This window comes from Podarcis melisellensis, assembly GCF_964234715.1.
Source record: "Podarcis melisellensis genome assembly, chromosome: 10".
Taxonomy (NCBI): domain Eukaryota; kingdom Metazoa; phylum Chordata; class Lepidosauria; order Squamata; family Lacertidae; genus Podarcis; species Podarcis melisellensis.
Genome location: NC_138542.1, coordinates 32,682,625 through 32,702,187, shown reverse-complemented (window position 1 = coordinate 32,702,187; position 19,563 = coordinate 32,682,625). Strand labels below are relative to the sequence as shown.

The following is a 19,563-nucleotide window of genomic DNA, read 5'->3' as shown; positions in this document are numbered from 1 at the left end:
TTTTATTCTCCATACAACTCACAAGAGCAAAAGTTTTTTAAAAATGAATTTATGAATGACTTGTAATTGCTTTTCTGCACCAAAATGTTAACAACTTGTTTGTATGGGTCATATTTGCAGAAATGCATCTGCAAAGGGCATATACCACATACATATAAATTGGAGTTTGACTAGCTGTTAAGAAAGTTGAAAGAAAAACAAGCTTCTCAAACTTCACACAGGTTAAGATAAAGGTTTTGGACAAGGTTTCAGATTTGACAAAATTCTTGACAAAATTTATTCCGCCACTCCCATCTCCCACATTAAAAAACTATTAGCAGAAAGGCTATTGAAAGCCTGTCCATGATCCCAGAGACTTTTCTGGAAACAGTTCTGTTTAATTCTCATGCCTGCACAATAGCAGTTTGGCACAATCAGTTATATACAAATGTCTCTAAAAGGGGCCTTACCTCCTCTTTTCCAAGGTCACTTGTTTCAAGGGTTCCAAATAGCAAAGAAAGTCAGTGGAGGGTATGTAGGGAAAGCTTGGGGTGGGGGGCGGAGAGAAGGAGCTTCTGCTGAGATATTTCAGAGTCAGGTCTCTTTCTATAGTGGGAGGGTTTCCCTTTAAATCTTTTTCAATAGGTTATTGATGGCTTTGAAACTTAAATGGCATTTGTCAACCATCAGTAAATCTTTAAAACTTTTTCTGCAAATAGCCCAACTCTAGGTCTCAGCTTTTCCCATTAATCTGTATGTAAGGCCACTGAAGGCTTTTTCAGAGTTTAGATAATGCCTAGATTAAAAGGTCCATTCAGAAGGAAAAGCTTTAGCATTCACCTTGTGTACATAGCCATTTCACCAGTGGTATTCATGGGTTGTTATTTCAACTCTGCATTTGTCTTGCAAACAAGACATACGCCACAAAGGCTTGGTAGAGACATTCTTTAGTGAATTATCGAAATCTATTTGCCTATTTGTCATGGCTTGTTATTTTTATTATGTATAATCAGTTTGAATCCAGGAACTTTAAACTGACAATTGTTCAATTATGTTGCTATTTTAAAAATGAAAGGTACAATTCAGCAATGATGCTGATAAAGGACAAATAGGGTAGTTTGACTTACATTTTTTTTATTGTTCCCAGATGAGTTCCAACATCTTAGATGTTGCATTTGATGCAATTAAAAAGACCTCTGCAAAAAGTGTTTTAGTATGTTTTGTCTTTTCCTTGTTTTATAGACTCCCTATTGTTTATTCATTTTGTTCCTTTCATAAAAAGGATGCAAGAGGCAAAAGATTAAGACATTTTAAAATAGCTGGAAGCACCTTCTTCCTGCTCTCCAAATCACATAAACTGAAAATATTTCAAGATTGAAAGATTTGCGGCACTATTTGAGACGTCCATAGAGTTAGCCCCACAGTTCCATGTGAAGGTTCCACTGCTCAAGATCTTTAAGTGGACTTTAAAGACCTTTTTATTGCTGCTTTTAAAGGTTAGACTGAGTCTGTGTTTAGATTTCAGGCATGGCCATGCTAGTTCATGCTGGTTTTAGTAACATTTTGCACTGTTCAAAAATTTAATAATGTCTTTTTAATCTGCCTTAACAATTGTACAGTTTAAGCCATGACACCTGAGGGACAACTGCTGCTGGAGAGCCAGCCCAGTTTCTCAGATAAAGTTGAGCAGAGAAAGAGAGAGATCCCTGCCGCCACCACCTATCAAATCATTTCGTGATTCTAGGATTGTGATTAATAAAGTTGTAGAAAACCCAAGTTTGGCACCTGCCTCATTATTATTCCACAGGAGACAACAGGAAGAAAATGGAGCAGGGCCCCCAAAGCAAATGGAGGTAAGGATAGGGGGAAACATAAAACGGGAAAGTTGAAATGAGGCAGAGGAAAGCAGAGACTTGGTAAATGGAGGTTAACAGAATCACAGAGAAAGGGGAAGCAGGGAAATAAAGAAGAGGATGCTAATGGGCTGAAGAAGAGCCAGTATCTTATTCCATTTCCATATTTATAAGTTTCACATTTTTTTTCCATGTCAGATGTCTAACTATAAAACAAACTACAGTACGTAAACCTCTGCATGCAACTAATCCAGGTGGGTCCAGTCATTAAGTCCCCAAAGTGCTTGACAACCTAGAACTATTTAGTTTGATACACGACTTCAGAAGGAAAGAACCATAAAGAAACACTGAGTCAATTTGTATAAGGCAATAAAAACTAAGCATATTTCCATGTGTGTGTATAAATAAAAAAAATTAAATATGATTACTATAAGTAAATGGTATAAATTAACAAATGCATTTGTTAAATAAAATACTTACTATGGCCGACTAGTAGCACACTATCCATATTCCAATCACTGGTAATAAATTTACAGAACTTAAGAAAATACAATGTTATATTCCAACCAAGACACTTTTAAAATTGAAATACAGATAGCAGAACCTGTATTCAGTGATACAGATGATAATAGCTCGACTGAAGTCTTGTTTTAGTTTCATAATCTTATTCTTCCCAATTTGAAACAGAACCGTTAGTTAAAACCTATCCTATGTTAGCATCGTAGTATAAAATAAAGTATTCTCTGATGATTCGAAAAGTTATACAGTACAGTACTATGCTCCCAAAACTTACAGTGTCTGCTGTTCCATTCCATATTCAACATGATACTATTGGCTTGTTAATTACTTTTATCCAGAAGAATATTAGTTTTATCTTCTGAAGCAAAACAAATTAGACAGATCATGGCTGATTAGAATGCAACAGTAAAATCTCCTTATACTTTCTATTCCACTCCATTTCTCTCCAAAACAGGGGTGATGTCAAATACATAGGTATTTCCCACGCCAGTCTGGACTCTGTTTCTAATAAGTGCTGTGGCTGGAACAATGGTTCTTACACAGCGACTGAAGTTCTTTAGTTCAGTCATTGTGCACAAAAAGAACAGAGGACTCCTTAGCAAGCATTTGATGAAACATCTAGATTTCCATATTTCCCTAATTGCATTTTCTAAATGTGTGTGCATCTTATCTGACCAGAGTTTAAATGTTTTCTTTATTTCACTACTATGGCAAAATAAGAATGTGAAGGACTGGAATGATAATGATGTCTCAATTTATACACTTGAGGAGGGGAAATGATTTAAAAATAAATAAAAGTGGGCGCCGGGAGTCCTGATATTGTGTATCCCATAAATGTGTTCTTTGAAATAGTGGCTTTCTAAAATGCTTCAAAAGTTCTGCTTTAACTCTAAATGTTCCACCCTGTTAATGTGTTGCACTCTTGTTTTTTTCTGTTCACAAAACTCTGCAAATGTGTTTGTTTCTTCGTGAAAAGTTTTCCTAAAATTTGTGTGCCACAGACAAAACAGATGGAAGTTGGCTGTGCTATTCCTTTATTTATTGTCAATTACTATATGTTAACAGTAGATCTTGTATTTAGATCCATTTAAACTTCACTATGCAGCTGCCCATTTGAAAATAAAATGGTTGCCTTCTTTCACTTCAGTGGGCACAATACAAAACATCCATTGAGCTTTCCCTTTATTGCAGCTGCCAGTGCCCAGCCGACTTTTAACAAACCAACCAAGCGGAATAACAATGCAGCTGTAACATTTTATGGTATTTCTGTTAGTTCTCTTTTGAGACCGAAGGTGTTAATTAGGAATCAAAGAATACTACCCTGCCAGCCTTCTTTCACAATCTATATACGTACTGGTCACTGCAGTTTTCAGAAGAGAAAAATAAATCTAATAAAGGGACAAAAATGTTGTTTGTCACACCAGTAACATGTACTTAATATGCTTTGATCACAAGCTTTTTATGCAGTCTTGTCAGACAGGCTGAAAATATTTTTCCATCTCCCTCCAACTTTTTGTTGTCTTTCCTGAATTCTCATTCTCAAGTCTGAAATGTCTGGGTGGGAGAGAAGAAGCTTTAATAAGAGTTTGATTTGCTGGTGAAAATTGATGGTCTTGTTACAAGAACATTATCAACAGCTCTTCTATTAAAACATAAACTGTTTTTAACAAAACATAGTTCTCTCTCTGCCAGGTATTGAAACTAAGTGTCAGGCTGTCTGACATTACCTATCAGGTATGACTCAAAAATTTGGAAAAGATACTGCTTAACAGATTACAAGAGTTTTGCTTCAAATAAATACAAAAAGTCTTATGCGGTAGAGTAATAGGTAAAACTTCCTTGTTCATATTCCAGTTAGAAAGGCAGCTTTTGCACTACATATTTGATAATGGTGTTCATGTATTCCACACTCAAAGGTATCAGCATGAAGTCATTACCTTTAATCTTCCATCAAACTTAAAACCTTGAAATAAAACTTTATGAAGTCAGCACTGCTGGGAATTAGTCAAGCTTCCTAGCTCTCCCAGCAAGAGCTTTTACTGTTAGATGTCCCAATCATGCCAAAATCCATTAATCCTGCTGGAGGAAGACAGAAGGAAGCTCAAGTTGTTGATTTAATGTTAATGGATTGACTGGACTTCCAAGGCAGCCTACTGAGTTGTCTAAAGTATAAAGCAAACAAAGCAATTTAATTTAATTTATATTTGAAATGTTAAAAACAAATTCATAGTGTAGCTTTGGGAAATAAAAAATGACAATATTTTATGAAACATGTTGACCAGTACGTCATTTGAACAGGTTGAAGATCCTGTGGCTATATCTAGTAAGGTGAGATGACAAGAAAGCAAGGATACTTCTAGGAGACATGGGGAAAAGTAAACAAAATGAAGACAACATGTGACAAAATGAAGAATGAAACAAGTCATTAGGCTGGTCCAGAAACAAGGGCCAACTTTTGAAACACTTTTGGTTTGTGACAAAATGAAGAATGAAACAAGTCATTAGGCTGGTCCAGAAACAAGGGCCAACTTTTGAAACACTTTTGGTTTGTGACAAAATGAAGAACGAAACAAGTCATTAGGCTGGTCCAGAAACAAGGGCCAACTTTTGAAACACTTTTGGTTTGTGACAGATATGTAGTTCAGCAAGGACATTTCAGCTTCCAGTTGTGGAACCAGAAGTTGATCTGATCATGAAACAGCTGGATTCAGTTTTTGGATTGGCGTGCAAAACACAACAACAACAACACTCACTCCCTGGTGAGTCAAAACACTCACTCCATGGTGAGCCTATGTCAACATATAGCAGAAGGAAATATGGACAGAAACCACAGCTGCCATGGATTCAAAAGGCAGAGTGATAAGATCCTAATTCAATGTTGTCCCCCAGGTAAGTTACTGGATTTGCATATGGCAGAACTGGGTTCAAACTGTATATTCTACCACAAGCTCATGGGGGACCCTGGGCAAGTCGCTATCTCTCAGACTCAGTTTCTCCACAGCACAAGTTTGCCTACCTTTCAAAGCTATTGATGGATAGGATAAATAATCTATAATACTTTACAGAGGGAAAACTGGGGCGTGAAGGTGCCACCCATAAGCTGGTAGACGGTGAGACTCAAAGCTCTGTTTCCTGCAGGACCTTAGGTAGTGAAGCTGATCTAGCAGGCTTGAAGTCACCACCTATCCTCTGATAGCTGGTGATATAAATCCTTTGCACTTTAGGGGTCTGGATTGTGCATTGGAAGCTTTATCTATACTTAGCCCACTCCTGACATCAGATGTCAGATGTGGGGTAGGTGGCATGGTTTGGGGGGAAATGGCCTCATGACCCAAAATGAGATCTGTGGTGGTTCATCATCCCTGATCTATATACATACAGTCATCCTCCTGTCCGCCACCCCCTCCATTCTTATTTTTAAATGAATATATTCAATTACTTCAGAGCTAACACAATGAGAACTTTGGAGCTCTAAGTCTTTAATCTTCATCAGTTTAAGAAGTAGCAAGGACATATTTGGTTGAATGTGTTAAAGAGTAGAAAACCAAGCTACTTGTGTACCATGATCTTGGGAATTGCTGCTAGCAAAGGGACCACGTGCAAATGCTTCAAACCAAGTAGTTCAACCAACTGAATTTCTTTAAAAAGAAAAGAAGAAAAAATCATAAACACTTCCTCTCTAAAGCAAACAAAACTTGAGAACTGCTTCAACTAACATTTCCTGTATTTCACTTGCCTAATTGTTATGAGCCAGATAGGAGTTCCCATTCAGCTGCACACTTTTGCAGGGGGATCACTTTGGAAAAAAAAAGGAAATGTTTGTGGAAAGAGTATCACAAGTTCTATGTCATAAACCAACTCTAGGTCTGCCACTTTTTTGCCTAAGAGAGAGACTATGTTTTAACAGTTACATGACCAAGTTCAATGAGACCTTTCCTCAGGTAAGCAGATATAGAATCTTAGCCTCAGTGTGCCACCATAACCATAAAATAGGCTGGAGATCATTATTCTGAGTCACAATTTGTGATGGTGGATTCTTATAGTTAGCAAGTGATGAATCCCTTTAGGAAACAAGCAAGCAGCCTGCTATGTGTTACTTGGGTCTTGAGCATCTCAATCTTCATGTATGTACGATTCAATTGTGAATAGCAAAAAAAACTATCAATCAGTTGCAAATACTCCCTTTTGGGGGGGAAGGTGGTTAAGAGGGTTACGGAGAGGTAGCTATAAGCATTTTTTGATGGCATGGATTATATAGGCTCATTCCAAACTAGACTGGTCCATGGGACTGTGTCATCCTCGGTCACCTGATGGATGATCTTTAAAGAAATTAGGACAAAGTGAGTGTGTCCTTGTTCTTTCTTCTGGATCTCCCTGTGGCTTTTGATGCCACAGACCATAGTATCTTCCTGCACAGACTCTGTGGATGGGAACTGGAGGCACTCTGTTACAGCTAGGGGTGCCAACGTGAATAAAATATGGGGGGGGGCAGGTAAGCCCTGCCTGCATGATTGATCACATGATGTGACACACACACACCATTTGAATGACAATGCCTATTAAGTGAGGGGGAGGCTCAAATATTTCATTGGGAATGGTCTCCTATGGTTCCAGTCCTACCTACAGGGCTGAATCCAGACCGTAGCATTGGTAGGGTGCTTGTTGGCCCCCTGGCAAGTCTGCTATGGGGTGCTGCAGGATACTATTTTATCCCCAATGCTTTTAAAAAATATCTATGTATATGAAGCCTCTGGAAGTCTTTAGGCATTTGGGAGCAAGGTGCTAGAAATGCACCGATGACACTCAGCTCTGTTTCTCCATAACATCTGAATCAGGAGATGCTGTATGGGCTCTGAACTGCAGCCTGGATGCAGTTGGTGGGATAGATGAGAGAAAATAAGCTCAGCTTAAATCCTAGTAAGACAGAGGCACTGTGGGCGAAGGGTTCCCGTGTCTGAAAAATTGGTCAACTGCCTGCCCTGGATGGGGTTGCAGGTACACAGTCTGGAAGTGCTGCTGAATCCTTGTCACTGGAGACTCAGGAAACCTCAGTGCCTAGAACCACCTTTTACCAGGCATGGCTGATTTAACAACTATGGTTGTTCCTAGACCAGGAGAGCTTGAACACAGTAGTTCAGGCACTGGTGACTTTGAGATTGGATTACTGAAATATGTTCTGTGTGGGATTTCCCCTGTGCTTGGTTTGGAAATTGCAGTTTGTACCGAATGCTGCAGCATAGTTGCTGAGAGGAGTGAGACTCTGTCCAGCATCTAACACCTGATCAGAGACCTGCACTGGTTGCGACTTGTTACTAGGTCAAGCTTAAGATATATAAAGTCCTCAACAGCTTGGGACCAGGAACTTACAAGATCCCCTTACCCAATATATGCCAATTTGACTGCTTCAGTCTGTGGAACTGACACTGTCCAGGTGTCACATAATATTTGCTCTGCACTTAGAATAATAGAATTGTAGATTTGGAAGGGACCCAGGCTGGATCTAGACACATCAAAAAAAGCGTTTCAATAAAAAACTTTATTTTAAAAAAAAGCGTTTCAGGAAAACGCGTTGTAAATCTCAAAGTGGGAAACCACGTTGGTGAAAGAAGGAACTCCAAAGTGCCACCTGGTGTCACAGTGTTATAATGCATATAAAACACTTTTTCTTTAGTAAATGTAGCTGAGTCCCCAAAGATATGAACATTTTAGCATATAAGTACAGTGGTACCTCGAGTTGCGGACAGGATATGTTCTGGAGGTCCAGCCAGATCCTGAGGTTTTTGCAACTAGAGAGACCGCTTCTGCACATGCGCGTGTGGCAAAAACCTGGAAATATACTTCTGGGTTTGCCGCTCACATATCCTGACGTTTATGTAACCGGAAGGATATGTAAGCGGAGGTACAACTGTACCTACACTTTGTAAGTCCCTTTTCATTCAGATAAGCTTATGCAGACATGTAGAAGCTGAAACGTGCCAACTTTGTTACAGATCTTTAGGCACCAGGCAAAAACATTCTTCTCCCAAGCCTTTGGCTAATTAAACCATCTACGGACTATGTGTGTGTGGTGGGGTACTATTGCTTGTTACTATGCTATCTATTTTTGTGTTTTTATAGTGTAAACCACCCTGTGATCATCAGATTAAGACAGGTATAGACATTTAATAAATAAATAATAAATAGCCTGTTTTTAGCTTTACTGTTGATTTTAATTATATTATGAATTTTTAAACTTTGCCTTCTATTGATTTAAATGTTTGCTTTATTTTTGTAGACTACTTAGAGGTTATGTTTACAATCAAGCTGCATATAAATATTGTTAAATGACTAAAAAGAAATCAAAAGTATGTTCTAAGTAATGGAGTCCCAAACTATCCATATTTATTTATTTAAAATAATTCTATCATGTCTCTCCTGCATTTGAGGCAGGATACTAAAACACAATAAAGACAATTATAAAACATTACGACCAGATAATTTCACAGCAGTATCTTCACACTTAAATTTCCATCAGCTTTGAAAGGCTGTCTTTAAAATATAGGTCTTATAACCCTATTTTAAAAAGTTGTGAAATGACTCTGAACTAAGCTTGAAAAAGACCACCAGGGGCAAAGCTCTCAACTTGTCTGGTCCTGGTTAACAATCTTGATGCCCTGTGTCCTGAACTAGATGAGGTTTCTGGACCCTTTTCAGTTGCAGTTCCACATATACTGAACTGCACAGATCCAAACACATAAAAACCACAGCATTTACATTTCAGTTGCTGTGGCAACACAAACTGCTGTTTATATGATGGTGGCTAATAGTTGGGCTTTGAAAACAATAAATGAATGAATAATTAAGTACACTATTTGATTTTTCATTTGTTTTACACAGAGCTCATAAAGCTTTGTCTTGTCCTTGTTCAGCAGAGGAACACGGCAATTATTCACCTCTGGGTATAATGAACAAAATGGCCTGCCCTAAGTCAACACAGAATGCTTATCCCCAGTGAACTGCAGGCATACCTGCAGACTTCAACTACCATGCCATGAACAGCCAGGGTTGCGATAAATTAGAGTGAGGGAATCTCAGGCCCAGGGATGGATGAGGCCCTGCAGGCTTGTCTGTCCAGCCCTCTGAACCGTACCCAGGCCATGTACCCCTCCACAATCCATACTTCCAGGACCCTGCTCTGCACTGTCTAAAAGTACTTTGGACCATTTTGAAAGTATCCTTTAAATATTATAAAGCCTCATGCTTACCTAGATGAAGAGAAGTTTCTGTATGAACATGCATATTGGGGACATTTGCGTAGCATCCCATAGATCTGACCTGACCAGCTGAGTTGTAGTCCAGACCCTCTACCGCTTAAATTCACTGCATTGTTACTGAAGGGGGTTAATCACCCAGACCTTATCTGTTTCATGATCAGTAGTGCAAACTCAAGCTTTCTCAGTTACCATAATCCCAAACCCAAAGAATTCTGCTCTGTTTGGCAACAATGGAACTCACCTCAAGACCTCAGCAATCACGATAACACTATTCCTTAAATTAACAACAACAAGGAAACATAAATGGCATTTTTAAATGCCTGCAAACAATTAACATCCCCCTCCATCCTATTCACTTGGATACAAATCCCACTGATTTCGGTGGAAATGATTACAATTGCATTCTTTAAACAATAGCGAGCAGAGGCTGCCGAGAGTATAAAAAGAAAGCTTTCCAAGTTGCTCCAGATCTGGGTAAGCAATTTTAATGGTAAGCATTTGAAAGACAAACTCCACTGGGGGAAAAAGGCTAAGTTAACAAGGGAACACTTGAAGGAAGTCTAATCTCAGCTGGCATGTTGACTGGGAAGGTCAGCTTCACGCACGCGTTCACAGCTGGAGTTGGGCTCCCTCTGTCAGGCCAATTGTCCTCTGCACTCCAGATACTAAGCCAAACTGAAGGTGCCTTCACTCTGCCAGACCCTTGCATTTTACTAGTTTAAAGGGAGTTTCCTTCCCCCACCACACCACCCTGTCAGTTTACATATCATTTCCACAGAGCAGTCACCACAAAAAAAGGAATACCGGGTGTATGCTATGCAATGACTTTTTCAGTCTCTCCCCTTAAAGTCACACAACCCTGACAATGCATATAGATTTAGCAAACAGGGAATGCAACACGTTAGTTTAGTTGTGCTTTATTTAAGTACAAGATGGCCCAGTATTTAAAAGCAGCATAGTTTGCCAATTTATACGTGTCAAGGAAAACAGAATTGACTAAAATGTATTTCTGTAATGCTAGCATCCTTGAGCTTAGCCACCGTGATCTAGATATTCTTATTAATTAGAATGGCCCTGTATGGTAAGGTTATCATAAACTTTATGACATATGGTGAATTTATTTGCTTACCTTATACTATTAAACTTTTGTTGTGTGGTGGTCTGATGACTAGATACAAATAAACAAATCTGATCTATCATGATTTATTAATTGTAAACTAGCCAAAACAGTGAATGTACAGAGGTGTTAATTGGATGTAGAAACTCCTCACTTTACTGCACCTTTTTGATATTTTTTCACTCAGCCAGAATTTTCCTTAGATTATACAACATTATTCTTTCACCGACTTTTTATATATTTTTTCCAATGGCCCATATAACAATCTACTTTTTAACTGTACTTTAAAAAGTTTTTAGAGAAGAATAAATGTTTAAAAGAAAATAAGAAGAAGTAAAATCTCCCATCACACTTGCTTCTTTCAGCTATGCTTAGGACTGAAAAGTGTATGGATATGGGTTTTCTCCAACCCAGAAGGATATATATTGTCACCCTAAGGACAGCACTTAAATTCACCTCAGAAAAGTTCAGTTTACCCATTAAAAATATTTTGGAATGGTTCTTTCTATAAGCAATATATAATTAAATACAGTATATATTTAATTATATGGTTTGCATGGTATTCAGCTCTGAGCAGACAAACTGAAGTTAATGGCTATGGGTAGATCTACACACAAGAAAAAAACACCATGTAGAAATTGCACACACACACCCTCCTGTGCCATCTGGTGTTGCAGGTTTATAACACATTAAAAACATTGGTTTTTTTACAAATGTAGCTGAGTCCTTAGTTTCATTTATTTCCGTGGGTCTACTCTGAATAGGACTTAGTTGATTACAAACCTTGGTCTCCCTTTTCCACTGCCCTTGATATACATATAGCTCAAATTAGTCTGCAAATTGGCAACAGCAAAAACACACTTTTGTTATATATATCCAGTTTTGTTGGGGGGGGGGAGATGCAGTGGTTCGCATACCCCTAAACATTTTGTGAATCTTTGTACTTTTGTCCATTTACTGTATTTATTTTTCCCAATTTGAACTATAAAATGGTGATTCTCTTGAGTCAAAATGAGAGTAGCCCTAAACTATTCTGGGTTGCTAGAACTAGGATCACAAACCACAGTTAGCCACAAAACCATGATGGAAACCTTCTTTAACTGTGATTTGGCATGTAGTCTGAATTAAGTTGCACTACTGATGCTTAATGTTATCTGAAACACTTGAGACCAGATAGCAAACAAAGCAATCCAAAATACTATGGGGATATGAGTGACTGTGAGCACAATATTTTAGTATTCTAAAGGTATTCTAAAGGTACCAGCATCACATTTTTAAATGCTTGAGCAACAAGACGTTCTGGAGTTTTCTAATCCTATCTTGTGTCTTTTAGTCATCAATGAGAGTTGGCAAATGGGTTAGAGCTATGCCACTACATAATTTAATCACAACTTGATGCAAATAGCAAAGGGTTATGTCACTGGATCCTGTTTTTAAGCATTGTGCAGGATGACTGAAATAATGCAGACAACCTTTCTTGCAGGGCATTTCCTACCTCAATTTTTTCAACTCTTCAAAAGAAAAAATGCACACTTCAGAATCAGGTATGCTTTAATATAGCTAATTACTAGAAAGCTACTTTTGAAAAGTAAGTGACACAGTTCATAACTCCAGCTTTCCCAACCCTCTGGTTTTTAACAGTTCAGTCCTGGCCTACAAGTTTTATGTTACCAATGCCAAAATCCTATCACACTTAGTTGGGTGTAAACCCTATTGAACTTAGCAAGACCTACATTATATGCTTAATGTATATGCACACCGTTCTTCAAACAACTGGTCCCCGGGGTAGCTATAGGTTGATCCTATTTTAATTTACTTCTGACTAAATATGTATAGTTCCAACCTATACATTCACTATCCTTGATTCCAAACAGCACAGATAAAATACTTTACAATAAATGTGTTTTGCCATGTTCTACAGCACATGAAAGAAAGCAGTGTTTTATATACATTGTCCATCAAGTCTCATCTGTAGGCTGGATAGGCTGACGACAGATGTCTGAGGCAATACAGTGGTACCTTGGTTCTCAAACTTAATCCATTCTGGGAGTCCATTCGACTCCTGAAGCTGTCAAAAACCAAGGCATGGCTTCTGATTGGCTGCACTCAATCAGAAGCTGCAGAAGCCACGGAAACCGCGTCGGATGTTTGGCTTCTGGAAAACGTCTACAAACTAGAACACTTACTTCTGGGTTTGCGGCGTTCAGGAGCCAATTTGTTCGACAACTAAGCTGTTCAGGAACCAAGGTACCACTGCACCTGAATCCTCAACTTTCAGTAAGGCCTCTTGGCTGCTATGTCACATTTTGAGTGTGTCCTTCTGCCTGTCCCTGTGGTGCATAGCATCAAAAATTTCCAGAGGAGCAGTTGTGCTTGTTGGTTTCAGCAAAACTATCAGTCTTGTGGCAACTTAATAACTAACAAATTTATTCTGGTTTATATATTTTGCCACTCTTGTTTCCAGTGAGGAATTGTTACATATTATTCAATAGCTTTATTTGGTTTACAATAAACAAAACATTCAGCTAGGAATAGCAATTTGTACCAACAGTGGAAAATAAGGAGGCGAGACACAAGGTTGTATGAAATAGGCCACGTTTATTCCTTTAAAATGGACCAGTGGGGGGGGGGGGATGGTGTGGGATATTAACTGCATATGGCAAACTGTGGTCAAGCCAGCCCTACTAAGAATGAGGAGCAGCATTTCATCTACCCCTTTCCTTATGCTCCATCTTTCAGTTGAGTCGAGAGGCCTTGCTGCTTCATAGGTTGGCCCCAAAGGTGTTCCCTACCCACAGCCTCAAAGACAAATCTCAGGACTACATCTGTTACTCTTAAAGGTGCCTAAGGAGGCTCAGCAAACCTTAATTATTTTGGCCTATGTGGCCAATTAACCTATTCAATGGCTGCCACCTTGCTAAGAGCACCAGCCACCAAATCAGTACAGTGTAGGCAAAAAAGTCAATCAGCAAAGCCAAAAAATTCCTACTTGGTCCCAGAAGACAACTAGCAATGCCTATACTGAACAAAGAGTAAGGGGTGTGTGCCAAGGAATGGAAGAGGCTGTAGGAGAGGCTTAAATAGTCCAACCTTAGCCTCGCCATCATCTCCATTAGCATTGACATGTGTTAGGACTCTTGCAGCCTCCCCTTCCCTAAAGGGCTGCAAAGGTTATTCACCACCACTGCTTCAGGCAAGGCTGCAAGGAGATTTGTCATAATGGTTTGAAATAGCATTATTTGCTCTATGAATAATGAAGTTGACCTCAATAGTAAAGTAAAAAGATACTGGCTTTAAATGGAGAAATTTCACTACCAAGAATTACTACGATGGCCGATAACGCAAAGCAATGTTCCAAACAATGGTTGAAGTTGAGAAAGAAGAAAAAAAGGATGGTAATCACAAAGTTTCACCCAATTAAACAATCTTGATGTCATGATAATAGCAACAAATTGATGTTTCATCTATTCACTTTCATGAAAAGTAGCACTTTTCTCGAAGTCTTACAATTATTTTAAAAGTGCAACAAAAAACCTTTAGTATTATGCTAAAACCTATACAAATGGAGCTTGCACATTTTTCAAGCATTAAACTGGGTGGATATAAATGTGACCTAAAATCCACAAGACAGCATCAACTCCTGGTTTGGAAGAACAGTTTTCACATATCAAGGAGGCCTCCAGTATAAAAGTCTCATACTCTACTGTGTCCAAATCTGTTTGTCTTGAGGGAAAACAAAGATATCCATCATGTTCAAATGCCTTTGACCTTCTACCCAGTAGCTACACCAGAGAAGATTAGGGGTGGGTATCCAATGTCAGATCAAGTAAAATCACTCTAGTTTATCACCAGGTTTGATAAGCCGCATATAGACAGAGGTGGGGGACCTTTTCCAGCTTGAGGTCCACATTCCTTCATAGGAAACCTTATGGAGGTCACTGAATGGAACACTGAATGCAGAAGGCTACGTTGCTGCCCACATGCAGAAGTCAGAGATTTCTTCACACAAACACATCTCTCCATCCCAGCAAGCAGTTGAAGGATATATTACAGCCAGGCAGAGGCACTCAAGAAGGATCTGAGCAGAGACAGAGAGCAGTGTGCCTGGGCAGGGCAGGGCACAGCTTGGAAAGCATCCCAAGAGCCAGACAGAGATGCCTGAATGGCCACATCCTCCCCTCAAGTCAAAGCTTCCTTATCTCTGATATGGAGACTACAATTTCCTTGGCTAGACTGAGTAGTAAATCCAAAGGGAAGATTGATCTGCCTTCCTGGGCACCTGCTCTGGTCTTAGGCAGAGATCAGTTAAAGATTAAATAAAATACTGCACTTCAAAGCCATGCCTTGGGAAGCGAAGGTAAAGATAGCATCCAGCAGTGCTAACCAAGTTTATGCTCTTGCTTCATTTTTAACTACTCTGTAAACAATGCATCATAATTATATAGTGGATTGGTATAAGTACCCGAAAGAACGTAAGATAGGGCTGCCATATTTCAAAGAGTAAAAACCAAGACATCCCAAAAGTTGTTGAGTCTGGTGGATCAGACCAGTGGCCCATCAAATCATGCAAGATACTTGTATATGTACCTTGCACCTATTTTGAATGGACAAAAAAATGTATCTAAATGGCTTACATCCTATTTTCTAATAAACAGATGTTTAAGGCCGTAATCCTATATAACCTCTTATCTGGGAGTAAGCCCCATTGAACTCATTAGCATTGCACTATAAAGCAACATCTACACAGGTGTTTTGGCAAGAAATTGATTATTTTTCTAGGTTGCCCCTTGTAGTATGGTTCTAAATACACGCATCCCCTAAGTGTGCATGGATTTGGCTTTGAAGTGGTGTCTCTGTGCCACCTCAAGGTATAGTAGAGTGAGGTGAGATCATCCATTACACCTGTATTGCAGTGCCCTAGCCTAGACAGCAGCTTCTTAGTGAATGTACAACAATAAAACAAAGCATGCAGGCTGTAGTTGTAGCTTAATTCCTATATAAAAACACTTTTCATGTATAAATTTTGATAATCTGAAAGTGTATTCTCAACCATACTTTTTTTCTACTCAGGCTCCATAAATCCACAATCAACACATACATGTTTTACCACTTTGTACCAAACAAAAAGAAATAAAAATCTGGCATGTACTTTGACAGCACAGCAAGATACTAATATAAACATACAGCACACACACAAACGGCACTGAGCCTCTTGGGCTTGCTGATCAGAAGGTGGGCAATACGAATCCATGTGACGAGGTGAGTTCCCGTTGCTCTGTCCTAGCTTCTGCCAACCTAGCAGTTTGAAAGCACACCAGTGAAAGTAGATATATAGGTAATGCTGCAGCGGGAAGGTAAACAGCATTTCTGTGCACCTGGCACTCATCACAGTGTTCTGTTGCACCAGAAGCAGTTTAGTCATGTTGGCCATATGACCCAGAAAGTTTTCTGTGGACAAGCGCTGGCTCCCTCAGCCTGAAAAGCAACATGAGCACCGCACCCCATAGTTGCCTTTGACTGGACGTAACCATCCAGGGGTCCTTTACCGTTACCTTACGTGACACTGTAAATCCTGACTGTCTCTGCTAAGAAGTAACCCACTGAGTTCAACCATACATACTACCAGGCATGTTTCTACAGGACCTACAGCCTTAAACATATTTCAGCACTCTACCATCTCCATCCCCTGGTACCTTCCAGCTCAGAATATACGAACAAAGAGTACCAAGTATTGGAGAGCTGTAACAAGTACCATGGCTCACTTAGTTTTCAGTAGCCCCGCTGAATGTAATAGAATGCATGATTGCAGCCTACAGATTTGAAAGTGACATGGATTATGCTCAATCCTAACGTAAGTATTTTTAGAATAATATTTATATCATAGCTCCTGATGCTGGTTGCAATGCTGAATCAGATTTTTTAGCTCTTGAGGATGGTTCCCAAGACTCTGTCAGGCTCCATTTGGATTTTTGTTGCCCATTGGTGGTGGAAAACAGGCACATCTGTCTGAAACCAGAGTGCCTCAAGCTTGGGAATTACACAGTGCTGCCCACCTCAGTTATATCTGATGTAGTCAGAGTGGTGGACAGACACGAGACTGTCAGATAGCCCAACTTTTAAAGAACTGCCTCTGATTCCATGTCATGTTAGGATGCGTTCCACAGAATGCAAATGTGTTGTTGGCAACAGTAAAATCTATTGGGTTTTCCATGGAAAAGTTAAATCCCATTAAATGCATAGGCTGGCATTTTTATGGCATTGACATCCTGAGGGTGAAGGAATTGCATATGTGAGGAGTGCTGACCCCACAACACCCATAGGGTAACAAACCTATTGAGACGGACACCTTCTTTCTTGTGAAACTCCACTGCTCCCAAAGAACAAACTCAAACTCCACAATGTGCTTAATTGTTTTTAGCGCTCACGCAACAGTCTCTCGGAACAGCTCATCTGCATTTTTTTTTTAAAAAAGTAACCATAACTGTGGAACAGGATCACAGGAAAAAACAACCATTTTCACGAAGTTCCCTTTGAGAGGGACAAACCTAAACCAGTAGACACACCACAGGGTTTTGCTTAGGTTACTAGATACCCATCGCTTTAAGCAGCATGGCTTATTTCGGATACCGCTGTCCCCTGCTTAATCCAGGACATCACGTCCTCTGCAGAACATGGTCTTGCTCTGGCACGGGCGACCATCGCGCAAAGGACCGAGATCGACGAGATCCTTTATCCTCCCCTAGTTCTTATACCTTATTCTAACTAAGCCGAAGTCTGCGCAGTTGAAATAGAATCACAGAGCCCTCCTCGCATGTCTTCATCTCGCCCGTCCCCTTCCTCCGTTGCTTCAGCGGGTCTCAGTTTGTAAACCCTCGAGGTGGGACCTGTCTTACCTGTTCTTCGTAAAGCACGCCGATGGCGTAATCATAGCATCACCCCCTATCCCTAGCCTCACCGACGACTAAGGTAGCGGCTTTCTCATTGCCCTGCCCCCCCCCTCTTCGTTCCCACAGCTGCAAAAAAAGGGCGCCTGCCCCGCGCGCCCAAGCCACTTACAGGTAAGAGGTGAAGACGCTGAGGTTGGCGGGCAGGCCGGCCAGGCCCAGGTCCGAGCAGTCCACTCTCACGAGCATCCCGTCTTCCTCGCAGTGGCAAGCGGCCGGGCAGCTCCTCGGGCGCCTTCCGAACGGGCTGCCTCCGCCGGCAAGCGGCACCGCCGCGCCCAGGAACCCCAGCAAGCTGGCAAGGAGCAGCGCGCGGGCGGCGGCAGAGGAGGTGTCCATGGTGCCAAGGCAGCGCTGAGGGGGCGAGCGGCGAAAACGGCGGAGCTCCTTTCCTGAGAAGCCGAGGGAGCCGCTGACATTCCCCCCTCAGCTGTACGGCGCGGGGGCTTGCCGGTGCTCGGAGGCGCGCGCTCGGCTTTTTGAGGTGGGGAGGCGACTCTCGCTCTTCTGTGAATATATAGCCTCAAACTCGCCCAGAGAGGGGACGCTTAGAATAGCTGGCAGCTCACGAAACTGCAGTTGGAGGGACTGCGGTGGCGGCTGCTGCTGCTGCTCCCGTAAGCCCGAGCCGCTCTTTGCAGGAGCATCTCAGTTTACACGCTGTTTTTAAAGAGCTGGAGTCTGAACCGCGCGCGCCCGCTGACGTCGCCCCGACGTCGCCTCGCCGCCGCGCTCCCTGCTCCTGCCAGCGCCGGAGAAGGGGGGGGCGTGGTTGCGTGAGCGACAGAAAAGGGGGTGGGGCTTGTGCGCTCTCTTGCCAGAGCCGGGCGGGAACAGAAGCTGGCAGATGCGAACGCCGAGTGGGAGTTTAGGCGCGCTTCGCTCCCTTCCCGCCCCTTCTCCTTGCTGCTGTTTGGTGTGCCAAGCGGGAAAAGGCCAGCTTGGCAGCGCCTCAGAGCTGCGAGGCGATAGTCCTTGACGCAACTAAAGCCCGGGACGGCTGTAGTTTCCCCCTCGACGTACACAAACCCCGCGCAACCGAAGCCCCTCACGTCAAATGTCAGCGGGAACTTTGTTCTTACGGGAAGTCGCCCCCCCCCAAAAAAATTTCACCTTCAACCGCTCCATGGTGGCGGGGATTCAGCAGGTGCAGCTTTTCTGACCGCCCTGCAGCTGTTAAAGAAGCAGGAGGTCAGACACGTGTGAAGCGTCTCTTCAGTCCCCTTTCCCAAGAGAGCGTTTTCTTTAAGCAGCCTAGATCTGTCTGGTGGCAGTCATAGCCAGACGGGGGGGGGGGCAGTGGGTAGGGTTACTAATCTCACCCAGGTATCACGCAGCGGTTTCAGATATTTATCCCATTGCATAGCTGTCAACTTTTCCCTTTTCTTGCGAGGAATCCTATTCGGAATAAGGGAATTTCCCTTTAAAAAAAAAGGGAAACGTTGACAGCTATGCCCATTGTGACAGCGACCAGATCGACAACATTATGTCCTTACTGTAGAAGCAGGACTATAGTTTTGTCTCCTACGTCTACTCTTCCCCAAGTGTAAGGCAGGGTCCCCCCCCCCCACAGTCTAAAAACTTAAGAGTTGATGGGAAAAAAACAACCACAGTAGAACAAAGTCTACTTGCTAATTATCAAGTTTTTAAAAATATATAGCGTTCAAACAGCAGTTCAGTTCTTTCCCTTATGGGCAAGTTGTGCATCAGTTTCAATCTGTTAGGGAGGACGATTTGAGCCTGCAAATCCTGATTCATTTCAATTGTTCGGCTCTGGATGAAGTTTTAGCTTATTTCTTGGCTAAATAGGAGGATTTGACCTCCTCCCCAACTATAATAACGCTGTGTATTTTTGTGGGTCCGGTATGGGATGTTGGATAGTAATGCAAGAATCTGAG

General features: G+C 41.3%; 1 protein-coding gene across 1 annotated transcript in view; it reads right to left on the bottom strand.

Moving 5' to 3' along the window:
- LGR5 (leucine rich repeat containing G protein-coupled receptor 5) overlaps positions 1 to 18,331 on the bottom strand; it is a 68,724-nt gene extending 50,393 nt beyond the window's left edge. Inside the window, exon 1 of the mRNA XM_081928017.1 lies at positions 17,778 to 18,331. Within this exon, the coding sequence (XP_081784143.1) occupies positions 17,778 to 18,004 (227 nt within the window). The 5' untranslated portion in view covers positions 18,005 to 18,331. The remainder of the gene's footprint in view (positions 1 to 17,777) is intronic.
- Between the last annotated feature and the right edge of the window lie 1,232 nt (positions 18,332 to 19,563).